The sequence below is a fragment of the Pungitius pungitius genome, chromosome 10 (assembly GCF_949316345.1).
Source record: "Pungitius pungitius chromosome 10, fPunPun2.1, whole genome shotgun sequence".
Taxonomy (NCBI): domain Eukaryota; kingdom Metazoa; phylum Chordata; class Actinopteri; order Perciformes; family Gasterosteidae; genus Pungitius; species Pungitius pungitius.
In genome coordinates this window covers 4,169,440-4,183,521 of record NC_084909.1, presented here as the reverse complement: position 1 = coordinate 4,183,521, position 14,082 = coordinate 4,169,440, and the positions used below count along the sequence as shown (strand labels likewise).

The 14,082-nt window shown below is 44.3% G+C and overlaps 2 protein-coding genes and 2 non-coding genes across 4 annotated transcripts; 1 reads left to right on the top strand and 3 right to left on the bottom strand.

Moving 5' to 3' along the window:
* Window positions 1-1,736: 1,736 nt before the first annotated feature.
* On the bottom strand, window positions 1,737-1,846 carry trnal-caa (transfer RNA leucine (anticodon CAA)). The gene is made up of 2 exons: window positions 1,809-1,846; window positions 1,737-1,782 (listed from the first exon to the last, which is right to left on the bottom strand). It is a non-coding gene; the product is annotated as a tRNA-Leu (tRNA).
* Window positions 1,847-2,147: 301 nt separating this feature from the next.
* Window positions 2,148-2,256, bottom strand: trnal-caa (transfer RNA leucine (anticodon CAA)). Its single transcript has 2 exons — window positions 2,219-2,256; window positions 2,148-2,193 (listed from the first exon to the last, which is right to left on the bottom strand). It is a non-coding gene; the product is annotated as a tRNA-Leu (tRNA).
* Window positions 2,257-3,041: 785 nt separating this feature from the next.
* On the top strand, window positions 3,042-6,580 carry dhrs12 (dehydrogenase/reductase (SDR family) member 12). Its single transcript, XM_062565037.1, has 8 exons — window positions 3,042-3,168; window positions 3,471-3,553; window positions 3,836-3,928; window positions 4,941-5,022; window positions 5,347-5,486; window positions 5,568-5,658; window positions 5,944-6,081; window positions 6,302-6,580. The coding sequence occupies exons 2-8, from the start codon at window positions 3,485-3,487 to the stop codon at window positions 6,412-6,414; spliced, it is 726 nt and encodes a 241-aa protein (XP_062421021.1). The 5' UTR covers window positions 3,042-3,168; window positions 3,471-3,484; the 3' UTR covers window positions 6,415-6,580.
* Window positions 6,581-7,001: 421 nt separating this feature from the next.
* wdfy2 (WD repeat and FYVE domain containing 2) lies at window positions 7,002-12,125 on the bottom strand. The gene is made up of 12 exons (XM_037488952.2): window positions 11,820-12,125; window positions 11,380-11,447; window positions 11,207-11,280; window positions 10,521-10,575; window positions 10,207-10,357; window positions 9,932-10,044; window positions 9,690-9,816; window positions 9,460-9,565; window positions 9,230-9,331; window positions 8,935-9,065; window positions 8,757-8,865; window positions 7,002-8,465 (listed from the first exon to the last, which is right to left on the bottom strand). Exons 1-12 carry the CDS (start codon window positions 11,954-11,956, stop codon window positions 8,436-8,438), a joined length of 1,203 nt encoding a protein of 400 aa, XP_037344849.1. The 5' UTR covers window positions 11,957-12,125; the 3' UTR covers window positions 7,002-8,435.
* Between the last annotated feature and the right edge of the window lie 1,957 nt (window positions 12,126-14,082).

Below are 14,082 nucleotides of genomic sequence, written 5' to 3'. Positions count from 1 at the left end.
GCGCATGGGACGTTTATTGAATTGGCATATTCCATATTGAATCATCATTTAGAGGCTACGGTCTGACTGGAGGTTTAGAGGCTGTCATGAAGCGGAAAGCGTTAAAAAAACACATGAAAGGATCCAGTGAGGGCCTCTGAAAGGCCAGGAACGGACTTATTGAGCAAACATTATAAGCATCTTGACTGGAACCTTAACTACAAACCTGTAGGAACCTGTGATGCAGCAGTGGGCTTGAATGGCTTCTCTTCCATCAACCTTTGACCAACTCACTTCTACAAGTCCAACTCTTGTACCTGCCTCTGAGACTAAGCTGCTGAAGGAGGTTTTGGAGGTTGGTGTGGAGGGAGAAGAGCCGAGGGGGGAACCGCTGCTGATGGACCGAGAGGCTGAGACATGTTTCCCCACCTTGACGTGCTGCTTCCTGTCAGACAGACGTTACGGGGTAATCTGTTCCTTATTCCTCAGAACCTGATTGTGAGCGTTTTATGTATCTCAAAACAAATCAAAATGACAGAAAATGCACATAGTGAGGAAGTAAAAATTGTCAAAGCAAAGATTTTAAACCAAATTTTGAACAAACTTTTATTAACTTTTTGTAAAATGTGTTAAATTATTTCATAATTTTATTAATAATTTTATTATTCCTTATTTAAAAAGTACTCAAACAACAAGAAAAGTCTCTTTTCTATAGAACATCATGTCCATCATATGTTCAGTTTATTGTTTATAATTACTCCCAGTTGCCCCCTAGTGGAAGCTCCTAGTGGAAGCTCCTAGTGGAAGCTCCTAGTGGAGGCTCCTAGTGGAAGCTCCTAGTGGAGGCTCCACAGTGGAAGCTCCTAGTGGAAGCTCCTAGTGGAGGCTCCACAGTGGAAGCTCCTAGTGGAAGCTCCTAGTGGAGGCTCCACAGTGGAAGCTCCTAGTGGAAGCTCCTAGTGGAAGCTCCTAGTGGAGGCTCCACAGTGGAAGCTCCTAGTGGAAGCTCCACAGTGGAAGCTCCACTAGGGGGCAGACGAACTCGGTCCTGGTGGTGTGTGCCTGCTTGTGGGTGTAAATGTGTGTGTGTGCAGTTCGATCTAATGTTCACAACTTGTTGTTAATATAATTTACTTATAAGTTACTGTAAGGTTTAAGGTGCTTTTAGTGGTAGAAGAAGTCCAACAGCCGATCTCTGTCACGCTTTAAGGCGTTCACTGTATTTCTGTTTGGTTCTATTTCAGTTTGATACACTTAATTTCTAATGTTTATAGTAATCAGTGTCTTTGATTGGATTCACTACAGATTCAGCACAAATCCAGCACATTCTCATGAAAGGAAAAAAAATATATAAATATTGATGATATTGTCAAATATGTATGTAACGCTATAAAACAAATACACAGATTATTTGAATTAGTGAAATATCATGTTATATACTATTGATATATATATATATATATATATATATATATATATATATATATATGTATATATGTATATATACACACATATTTACATACTCCTCCAGAGTTTGATACTTCTCGTGTTTGGACTGCGTCCTTAAATAATGTACAGCCAATGAGTTATTTCAATGTACGTTTCAGGGATTCAAAAATCACTTATTTTCATTATCCAACAGAACAAAGTTCAGTTATAACCAATGCCGTCATTTTAAGTCCTTAATTCAGATGAAGGAAGGAGGAATCGCTTTTTCAGACGGACTCAGGAGAGACAGTTGACTCCAGTAAAAGTACTGTCAGAAGTGGGATTCGAACCCACGCCTCCATTCGGAGACCAGAAATCCCGTTCAGAGGAAGGCTCTTCGCCTTGAGTCTGGCGCCTTAGACCGCTCGGCCATCCTGACAATGACGGCGATATAACAGCCGGTTTATTATTTCAATGTTCTATAGACAGATCATGTATTGTAGGTGTTTCATTAGTACCAATGAACGTCCATCTAATGAATAATCATTCATATATCATATTTTAATATGATTAACAACTTCACCAGATACAACCAGCATGTCCACGATGACGTACACGTTGTATTCATCATATTCAACGTTAAACGTTAAATCATTAGTGAACCACGTATAGGTTGGCTTAGTTTGTATCCACATGTTAACCCAGAAAATTTATGACGAAATACATCGTTAACAAAAGATTGTCAGAAGTGGGATTTGAACCCACGCCTCCATTCGGAGACCAGAAGTCCCTGAACACAGGAAGGTGCTACCTTGAGTCTGGCGCCTTAGACCACTCGGCCATCCTGACAACTGGGGTTTGAATGAGGAATTGTACATATAAGATTCTGTTATGGAGCTCTTGTCCGCGTCTTAATAGTCGTAATGAGACAAGATAAGTCTCTATAAGAACTACAAAGACCGACACTTGTCGGTCTTTGTAGTTCTTTTGTCCTCATGAAATTATACAGTAGAATAAAAAACAATAAATAACTATTTGTATGTTTCGTTTGAATTGCATTTTGTACACCAACAAAATATGAAACGAAACACTGATAAAGTAGTCCGTCTTCTTACGTGTAGGCGGTAATACACGCAAACGGCCACCAGGGGCGGTAAACACTCACTCACTTCCGGTGTTGTTGTCCGTGACGCCCCGCCCACTTTTTCTACATAACCGTCGCCCGTCGTTACGAAAGTGAGAAGGCAGCAGCATGTCGGTGTACAGCCGTCTGGCTGGTGAAAGGCCTCCAGGAGTACACCAGGTAGGCGGACAGGTGCGCCCGTGTTACGGGGCTTTGCCTCCGAATGGGCCGCTGCGTAACGTAGTCACCGGGCTCATTGTTCATTATTAGTATTGATGTGTATCGCATTTTAAATGACTTCAGGTAATTGTATTACTAATAAAACATTATTATTCATTTATACTTGATGTATAAATAACTGGTGGCGTAAAAGCAGCACTCCAGACTTCTGCTATCTGTTTTTAAAATTATTTCTTACTTATAAATCTACAAAGCAGTTATAAGACACCATTCAGGAGGTCGTGGTTCGACATTGATCGATGATCACCTGATCAATGCTTCCAGGAGCGGCTACGAGGCGGCGGCGAAGCACTTCGCCCCCGCGGACCTGGAGGTGAGCCTCAGCGGGAGGTCCTACGTCATCACGGGGGCTAACAGCGGCCTCGGCAAGGCCACCGCGCAGGAGGTGGCCAACAGAGGTGTGTGTGTCTGTGGTTGTGTGTGTGTTCCAGTAGATGTTCTGGTTGTAGAGCTGGAATCTCCTGGACCCTGAATGCCTCGCAATACTTTCTTTTAAGTCTCATGGTTGGTTTTGTCATCTGAAACCTTTCAAATGTAATTCCTTTCGCACGTATTTAAACCATCTGCTGTTAATGATTCATTCCGTCACTTTAACAAAAACACGGATTTACAGACCACGAGCTGATTAAAAGATCCAGGAGAGGGGTCAGGGGTTACAGAGAGGTGGTTCCGGATCACTGATGTGCTTCCATGTCTGCAGGAGGAACCGTTCACATGGTCTGCAGGAACCAGAGCCGAGCAGACGCCGCTAAGCAGGAGATCGTGGAACGCAGTCAGAACCAGGTGAGAATCTGAGCTGGATTGTCTCCATGCAGCCGACCCTCATCGTTCGGCTTGAACCCCTCGTTCACTCCACTGGGGGAGAGCAGCCAGCGTAGCGCGCTGTTCTCAAACCTTTGCTTTGCTGTTATAAGAGCTAGAGGGTCAAAGTTCAAAGAGCGCTGTTACAAGGAAGTAGGGTTTCCTTAAAGTACTGATTTGTAAGAGCAGCCTTTGTACTTAAGAGAATGGCTCTATTTGTTTTTTTTCCTACTTCAATGTTCCTATTTTTCTGTTCTTTCCCAGGACGTCCACGTCCACATCGTTGACATGTCCAACGCAAGACAAGTGTGGGAGTTCGCCCAGAGCTTCTCTCAGAGCAGCTGTGTTCATGTGCTGGTAGGTGTGTGGATCGGACTGGGGATGAGGAGAGGACGCAGTGGTCATGACGACGTCTCCTGCTAGTTTGTGTATGTTTTGAAACCTCTTATGACCATATGGAGTGAGGATGAGGTAGCGACGTCATATCCGTCTCTGGTTGAGTAGAAACTCCTGCTTTATGGTCTGTTAGAGACCTGTCAATCAGCGTTAGGCCCCGTCCTAAAGCATCTCCTGCTTTATGGTCGTGTGACTCTAAAAGGACAATCATTCACTAAATGAACATCATGCTGCATTGAAGAAGACTTGAAACTAGAGACTGAGACCATAAACTCATGTTTACAATGTTTACTGAGGGAATAAATCAAGAGAGAAGTAGAGTCATTTCCTCATAGACGTCTATGGGACCAGAGGAGTCGCCCCCTGCGCTGGTCACTACACAGAATGCAGCTTTAAACACATGAAGCTCTGACTTCACTTCAGCCAGAGCTCCGTTAATCACGTTGTCTCGGTTCCTCGAAGGTGGATCCGCGCTCAAACTGTCTCGTTATTTTGAATCCGATGTCCGTCATCATGATCATCGCGCGTCATACATCACAAGGCCTACGAAGAGTCCATCACGAAGCCAGGATTTTTTAACTGTACAACGGCAAATAAACTTAAAGGAGCGTCTCTTGTCTGCTGACGAGCAGGAGATGATGATGATGAACACATTTGAGGAGATAATGTGTATTTGACTCCATTTCTGTCGGATGAATTGAACGTACTGTAATTGTCGCTCCTTCATCAATGATGAAGAGCGTGGTGAACTAATCCAGCAGCTCAAAGGAACCAGAGCAGGTTCAAGTTGTTCAATGCGTTGCTATGGTGATTTGGCCAAACCTGCTTCGGGGGAACAGAAAAGCCTGATCTACGTCATGCTGAAATCGATCCGGCTAACTGCGTGAGCCGCGTACGAGGACCGGGCCCTGAGGTGGTTTCCTGGTGTCGATCCGGTTTTGTTGGTGTTTTTCATCCTCTTCTTGTTCTCCAGATCAACAACGCCGGCTGTATGGTGAACCAGAGAGAGCTCACCGAGGACGGGCTGGAGAAGAACTTTGCAACAAATACACTCGGTGAGGACTCTGAATGATACTTGAAACTTCAGGAACTGCTGCACAAACAGGGCTTTTCTGTCTTACACATAGAACATACAGAACCATGTTATTGTCTTTTTTAAATGATTTGTGTGTTCATTTTTCTTCACTCGGCTCCGTTTCATCTGACCTCTGTTATCATGGAACCGTAATCCTCAGTAAAAACTCCCTTTTTTTCTTATTTTATTTTAGGAACATACATCCTCACCACGGCGCTGATCCCGGCCCTCAAGAAGGTTGAGGACCCCCGAGTGGTGGGTGGAGTCTGACTCCTCGTCCATGTGTCTCTGGTTCATGCTGAAGGTGGAACTGAACCTGCAGCTGGTGTCTCCTCTCAGGTCACCGTGTCGTCGGGCGGAATGCTCACCCAGAAGCTGAACGCCGACGACCTGCAGTTTGAGAAGGGGGCGTTTGACGGGACCGCGGCCTACGCTCAGAACAAGGTGAGGGAGAGGCCCTCAGCAGGGAGAGATGGAGGAGCTACGTCAGTGCCGGCTGACGGGGGTTTTGTGTTGTGTGACCAGAGACAGCAGGTGATCCTCACAGAAAGATGGGCCACTCAGCACAAAGAGATCCACTTCTCCTCCATGCACCCCGGCTGGGCAGACACTCCAGGTTCTTCAATTTATTACTTTAAATTTGACTTTCTTTCATTTACTAAAGAAATCAGTTTTAAATATTTACATTTACTTTGACGTTTCAAATGATTTTTCTTTATCTACATTTTAATTAGATTTTATCAGTCTGTTTTGAAAAAGGTTTATTTAATTCTATATTTGTTATTAAATTGACTTTTACCCTCCTATCTTACTTCATCTTTTTTCATCAGAATATTAAATGATTAAAATCGATATACTTTCTAACTATTTATGTAATTGTAACGCCTGCCTGTCTCTGCAGCCGTGCAGACCTCCATGCCGTCCTTCCACGCCAAGATGGAGGCCAGGCTGAGGACGGAGGCCATGGGCGCCGACACTGTAGTGTGGCTCGCGGTGTCCGCGGCCGCCGCCGAGCAGCCGAGCGGCCTCTTCTTCCAGGGTGAGCATCCACCCGCAGCGCTACGTGCTCCGCTGCTAGTTAGCTTAGCCACACCTGCTATCTACACTTTATGATAATAAAAAAAAAACAAGAACTCCATAGTTAATTTCTTATTTTATGAACACCATCAAAACTTCACGTGTGTATCTGCACTGCTTGTTAGCTACGTCGTCCGTTAGCAGGTTAGCTCGTCCATGTGTTTGACCCCTTGTGTTTGCAGATCGTAAAGCTGTGGCCACTCACCTCCCTCTGGCCTCCTCCCGCTCCTCTGCGCAGGAGGAGCAGAAGCTGCTCGCCGCTCTGGACGAGTTTGCCCTCAAGTTCAAACCGTGAAGCCAGTTTGCTCCACAACTCAAAGTGGTGGGTTTTATCCAATGTGTAGATTTAAAATGAAATTGTCCCTCTTTTAAAATGATCATTTGTTTATAAAAACTTTGTTCCCTCGCGTCTTTTTAGTGGAATGAAAAATCAAAACTCAAATAAAACAAACCGTTTTAAACCAAGTCTTCTTCAGCTTTTGTCTTCACAAACACAATTAAATGTGCTCTTATGTAAATAATATCTGTGACAAGTTGTTCATCACTTTAATGACTGCCTGTGTCGAGAATATAGATTTAAATCCAACATGAATATTCTGCTTTCCTCTCCTTGGTCACATGTAATAATGCTTGTTAATGAATCTTACATGTTATTAATATCAGATTGTTCTTTTCCCACACAATTATTGATAAGGTGAACTATTTTGTCTTCTGTTGATCTGATATGCTGCAGAAAAATGTTTAAATGATTAAACTAAATGGTCATTTTGCCTTCTGAATGTGTTCATGTTTGGTTATACAGGCCATTGGTGCTTTCATATTTAAATCTTTCCATGCCTTTAAAGATAATTCTGACCAAGGAGATGAAGGATGAGTCGTCAATCAAGGAATTTGCACTTTATTTACATGATTAGTGGCAAACGGGTCAACTGGCCTCAAAGGAATTCCTTTAAACTCATTTACATCACAGGATTTTATTTTGAAAAGCTAGCATATTCGTTTTGAGTTGGATTTTTTTGTATTCCAGTGAAGACGATGATAAAATACCTGTGTGTGTTTTTTATTTATCCCTCGTTCTTCTTGGCATTTTTTGATTTTTCTTGGAAATATTACAAAAACACACCTAAAACTAAAAGCTGCTGTAGTCTGACCTTTATGGATGAAACATACGCTTGTTTTTAATATCACATATTCAGTAAATACCAACTTAATTTTCAGTTAATTAGTAGACATTCACTTAATATTTATAATCAGTAAATCATTTGTAACGGTTGAGTAAATATTGACTTAATATTCAGTAAATAGGTATATACTATTAAGTCAATATTTAGTAATTATTTACTAACAAATATTCAGTAACTATTTAGTAAATATTCAGTGCGGTTACAACAACAAAGTCACCTGATCAAGAACAAACATAATAATCACAGATACAAACATCTTATTTTCTCTTCACAGTGTCTTGATTCCAGTGCGGTTACATAAAAAAACAAACAGATCCAAATGATCAGGTCTGTCAGTGCGGCCACATGCTGGATAATAAATAAGAGACTAGCGTGCCGTCTGATCGGTATAATAAGTATAAGTCCCACCGGGTCGTCTTACAGCGCAGCATCACGACATCACACTTTAGTTTCTCCGTGAAGTGACACAAGAAGGATTTTCCAAACCTTCAGAGATGGAGACAGCGAGCGGAATAAAGGACGGTCGGAGGTGGAGATCTGACGGGATGTTTAAGGGAGGTTCTCCTCCACAGTTTCACTACAGACCACCGAGCCACGGAATTAACTCTTCACCAGCAGGTTCTGCTTCTGCTGCCATCTGATGTCACAGAATAACACAAACTGGCCTTTTAAAAGTTTCACTCAGTCACTCAACAATATCTAAATATCTATGAAAAACAGTTCAGATATTCTAAATGTTCACAGGCCTGATTTGGATTATTTTAGGTGCTGTGGTGAAACCGAATGGAGAAGAACATCTAACACGCTGCTGCAGAGAGACTATCGGCTCCATCGCTTCAAACGCGCCCAAAAGGGCCTGAATTATCTAACGGGGGGGGGGGGGAACCAGATCCGGTGTGACGTGGTGAGAAGGCCGGTGGACCGTCGCTGCCTGATGAAGCAACTTCCTGTTTCCAGGATAAAGACTCAAGTCCCTGAACCCGCCCCTAAAGAGAGCCAGCTGTCACTCAAACACCCATCCTTCTGTCCCTGACCTCGGGTCAAAGGTCAAAGTGAGGCCCAACCAATGGCCTGCAGGGTCCTCGCCGATGACCAGCTGATCATGAGATTGATCCCGATCCCGCCTCCGAGCTCAGGACACCACAGGACTCATGTCCCACAGCTGAGGACGGAGTCAGAGACAAAGGGTCACTATAACAGTCCCGTTAAAAATGATCATACATGTTAGAAGTTATATATCTTTATTGTCATCACTCTATTATACCACGGCTGTTATTAATAATTATTTTATTTGTATTGGTTTGACTTTATAAATAAATATGGGTTGAAGCATGCATTTAGATTTTTATGTCATTAAATTGCATTATTATTATCAAGTTTTTTATTTTGAAAGTGCTTCTACAACACAAACAACATGTAATGATCCTGTATTCCGGAGCTGTGACCTTCTGACCTTGAGGACCTTGTCGGTGCCGGAGGTCAGCAGGCACCCCGTGGTGGGCTCGTAGTGCATGTGCACGACGCCGTGCTTGCTGTCGTGGAAGGTGACCGTGGGCGCTCGGCTGCGGGACAGAGAGCGTGTCAGAGAGGTTCTGCGTGAACGGGTCGGGTCGGGTCGGGTCAGTACTCACTCCTCGTCACTGATGGACTCGTGGCAGCCGTCGCAGACTCGCACCTCGAACTCGAAGCCCATGAGCGGGATGGTGGAGCGGCGCGAGGAGCACTTGGCGCACACGGCTCGGCCGCACTTCCTGCAGTGATGCTGAAGAATGACAACGAGTTATTCATTCATACAAACTCGGCCTGGACAGGAAGTTCCGCCCACGGCCAGGTGATTGACAGCAAGACCCTTGATGGAACAGTAAAAGGAACAATAAAAAAGGGATAGAAATCGGTCATTAAATGTAGATTCATTGTTTTGGTCACCTGTCGGAGGCCGATCTTCTTACTGTCCCACATCTGTTTGAAATTCCAGAAGAAGGGCTGCTCACACTTCTGACACGAGTCGCTGTCCAACCACTCGGGGGTCTGCGCACAGCAACACAACTTTGTTTAAACTCAAAACCATCAAGTCTCTCTTCTACTCCTCCACTACTCCCCCACCCTCTCCTCCCCTGCTCCTCTACCTCCCTCCTCCTCCTCCTCCTCCTCCTCACCTCTTGCCTCGTTACGTCCATGTTCCAGATGACGATGCCTCCGTCTGCGCTGCAGGAGATCAGCTGACGGGTGTGTGAAGCGTAGCAGAGACCCTGAACCTTCTCACTGCAGGGAGACAAACACACACACACACAGAAAGACACACACACACACACACACCGTCAGTCAACCAATCACCTGTCACCATGGGACCAAATATTCAGAGTGGTGCGTTCAGGGGACGTCTCACTTGTGTCCCTGCAGCTCGATGGCAGTGCCTTTACGCCCTCCGATGTCCCACATGATGATGGAGTGGTCCGAGCTGCCAGAGAACAGAACCCTCTGGACCGGGTCCCAGCACAGAGCCGTCACATGACCTGGAGACACACACATTCAAAGATACACCGATTTGGTCCACATTGAGTTGATGTTGTTTTGCAAGTTGTGTGTGTGTGTGTGTGTGTGTGTGTGTGTGTGTGTGTGTGTGTGTACCAGTGTGTCCTTTGAAGGTGGTCACCAGGCTGCAGCTGTCCTGCTCCAGCTTCAGAATGGTCACCTGACCCGACTGGTCTCCTACAAAGGCGTGTCTGGTCTCCACGTCGAACCGAGGAACGAGTTAAGGTCCGTGAAGAAGAAGCTGATGGTGACGATGCATTCCTGGTCCATGTGGTTCAGTGTGAACCACATTGTGTAGGACGACCAGATCAGCAGGAAGTAGTTATTTGCCTACGGAGAGGGGGAGGGACATATCTCCATGTAAAGGATACTGTAGGCCGGAGACCCAGGCCGCCGTGCGGTACGTCCCCAGCTGCTGACCGCTCTCCGAGCACAGCCAGTTGAAGTTCTTGTCCTGGCCGGTGCTTAAGAGCCACTCCATCTCCAGCACGAACAGGACCACTGTGACCCGGCCCTGATGGGCTGCACCCACACACACATTCCTGTTAGTTTTTCGGTCTTTCTACACAGAAAACAGATCGGGAATCAATGAATTCAAATACAATCACTAGCGCTCAACTTTCAACGAAGATTTGACCATAAAATAGGCACACACACACACCCACACACACACTTCCCGTCTCACCCTGGTAGGTGCCGGCTGGGGTCATCTTGTTGTAGTCTTCTGACAGGAGGAATTCCTGAAAGTCAGGAAGTGGCCAGAAAAGTTCACACTTTGAATTGTAATTTAAACAATGTAGTTACACTTGAAAATTACAAATATAACCTTTCAAAAGGTCTACAATTCACCCAAAACATATATATAGATATATATCAGGAAGTAGTCATGTCTCTGTAGTCCAATCAGAAGCAGTCATGTCTTTGTAGTCCAATCAGAAGCAGTCATGTTTCTGTAGTCCAACAGGAAGTCCACAGAGGGGTGTTTACTGACCGGTTTTATACAGACTTTAAATCAGACAATCACTTCCTGTATGGGAACAGGAAGTGTTAAAAAGCTGAGTCTTAGTTTAGGACTGGGTTCAGCCCTTCCTCTTACAGAAAAACGGATAGTTCCACTTTTTTTAAAAGTCACTGACTTCAGTAGATCATCATATCCATGAACCAGTGGAGAGAAGAACAGGGTAATGCCCTGAACGTTCTAAGGTCGGCCTGACATTAAAATGCTCTGCCGGGACAACTTGTTCCAAAACAAACAACTCCAAAAGCAACACGTGGAGAGAGCCAGCATGGCTCACACAACCGATGCACTCAAGTAGATGTTCCTGTTAACACACAGTCAGAGAACATGACGGTAACTCAAGTGGGACTCACACAGATGCTGCCGGTGTCCATCCCCACGGAGAGCCTCCTGGTCTCTGGGTTGAAGGACATGCAGGAGCACGAGGCTTAACACAAACAAGGGGGACAGGGAGAAGAATTAGACTGGTATTGTTGGAGGTCAGACCTGGATCAAACAGAATAAACACAGGAGCAGGACCACTTACTGGAGAGCGTGTGGTAGACACTCGGCCAGTACTGACCGCTGTCTCTCTTCAGCCAAACCCGGATTGTCCTGTGGGAAGAAACGAGAAGGTTTTAGAGCCTTCTGGAGGTTCTTTTTTAAAGACAATAAACACACAAAACTTCTGGTTCCCATGCAGAGTGTATCAGTGTGAGGAGAGAAATAAAAAGGGCTCTTAGTCTAACTACTGTGACCCCGACAGGGGCCCCGAACCAGCGGCTGAGCACCGATGCGTTTAAAACTGGTTTTGTTATCATGCAACTGGGTCAGCTGACTCTTTTATAGAAACGTTAGCAGATTCTTTTACCATAAACACACACACACACACACACACACACACACACACACACACACACGCACGTAAATAAGCGGAGACACGGTTGTCCCGGAACCACAGGTTCGGAGGCTGGTTCGGGCTCGTACCTGTCCTCGGACACGCTGATGACGCCGTCCTCCTTCGGGATGATGACCGCCGAGCTAACGACATCTTGGAATGACTCGATCGTGCTCAGCAGACATGGCGTCCGAGCCTGCGGGCGAGGCTGTCTTTCGGCCGCCATGAGTCGGTAGTGAAGCGCAACCCTCCGGTCTACATAACCGCTCGTACCGCCAGCCTCGGCTACTTAACGTTAGCTGCAAGCTAGCAAGCTGTCAGCGGTGTTGTGACGGTTGCCAGTCAGCTGACAGCACACATCCGCGTAAACAGGAAACACTTCCTGTCTACAAAATAAGACGTCCGATTGACAGTTTTAAGTATTATTTAAAAAAAATGTTATAGTAATATATATATTGACTCAAAAATATAAGAAATCTATACAAACATCAAAAACAAATACATTATATGAATCCTGCTACTGGAACTAATCCTACTACTACTACCACTACTACTAGTACTACCATCACAAGTACTAGTACCTCTACTAGTACCACTACTGGGACCACGACTGCTACTACCAACCCTACTACTACTAATACTACTACTACTACTTTTACCAAGCCTACTACTAATACTACTATTACAACTACTACTACTTCTACCAAACCTACTGCTACTACTACTACTACTAGTACTATAACTACTACTACGTCTACCAACTCTACTACTAGTACTACAACTACTACTACTACTACTTCTACCAACCCTATTGCTAGTTTCTACAACGACTACTACTACTTCTACCAACACTACTGCCACTTCTACTACTAGGACTAATACTATTACTACCAATACTAATACTGCTACTACCACGACTACTACCTCTACCAACTCTACTACTTTTACCACCCCTACTGCTACTACTACAACGACTACTACTACTTCTACCAACCCCACTGCCACTACTACTACTACTGGAACTGCTACTGCTACTATGACTACTACTACTACCTCTACCAACTCTACTACTACTACTAGTAGTAGCTACTACTACGTCTACTACTACTACTACTGGGACTTCTAGTACTACTAAGACTACTACTACCTCTAACCAACTCTACTACTCCTACTAGTACTACTACGTCTACTACTACTACTACTAGGACTGCTACTACTACGACTACTACTACTAATGCGTGTTTGTACGCGTGTGTTGGTGTTCATAAGTGTGTGTGTGTGTGTGTGTGTGTGTGTGTTGCTCCACAGAATTCTCTCCACGGCCCGGATGTTTTCTCTTATTTTTTGCGGATGTGGGGATATTTTTTCGAGCCACATTATGCAAATGATGTTGGACAGCCGCGCGCGACTGTCATGTGACACGTAAGCGCGCGGACCGTAGCATGACGTGTTAGAGAAAATGCTCAAGTGGCTGAGACGGATCATTTACATGCTTTTATTGTGAAAAATTATCTTTGAAGGGAAAAAGAGAGGAAGCTTGTTTAAAAGGACAATGATAGTACTGTACAGTACTAAGAATACTAATGATGGTGACAATAGTAAATATATTGAACAGAATAAACCTATGAATACAACAATAATTATTATTATTTATAATAAATAAAATTAAAAAATAAAACTACAATTATAATATTAATTATAATGACAACAATTACCATGATGAAAAATGTTATCTCCTTATTTAAAAGAGACATTTTATGTGACATAACACATGTTTGCATGAAGCAAAAAAGAAGTCTTATTGACTCTCACTCATAAAATAACAAAGACTCAGTGTTCATGTCTCATCTTCTAGATTGTTGTGCAGAAGGAAGACAAGTCTCGCCTTCTCATGGAGATCCAGGATGTGCGCATGTCAGTGCAGAACCTTTCCTTTTCTTTGGCATGAAGAGGGCCGTCTTTGCTCTTTGGTTGCATTCCAGGTTTCATATGTTAAATATGTTCTTTTTTAATGTTAAATATATATATTATAGATATTTGGGGGGTTGTCGTTAACAATAAACACCGGACAGCCACCATTCTTAAATAATATGCTCTCAAACAGTCACCACCCACATATGTTGTGTTCTCCCCATATAATGCATGAACAGGATATTTTCCTGGCACGCATGCGCAGTAGAACCCTTGTCCTGGGCCCTTTTACGGAAATGGTAATGAGCGTGCTTCAGGAGGGCCAATGAACTGGCGAGTTAGTCCTCACACGTGACGCTGACGGACCGCGTGGGGATTGAGGAGGGTTAGGGGCGGGGCCTGCATCGGAGCTTCGGGTAAAAGCGGCGCACGAGCCGCAAA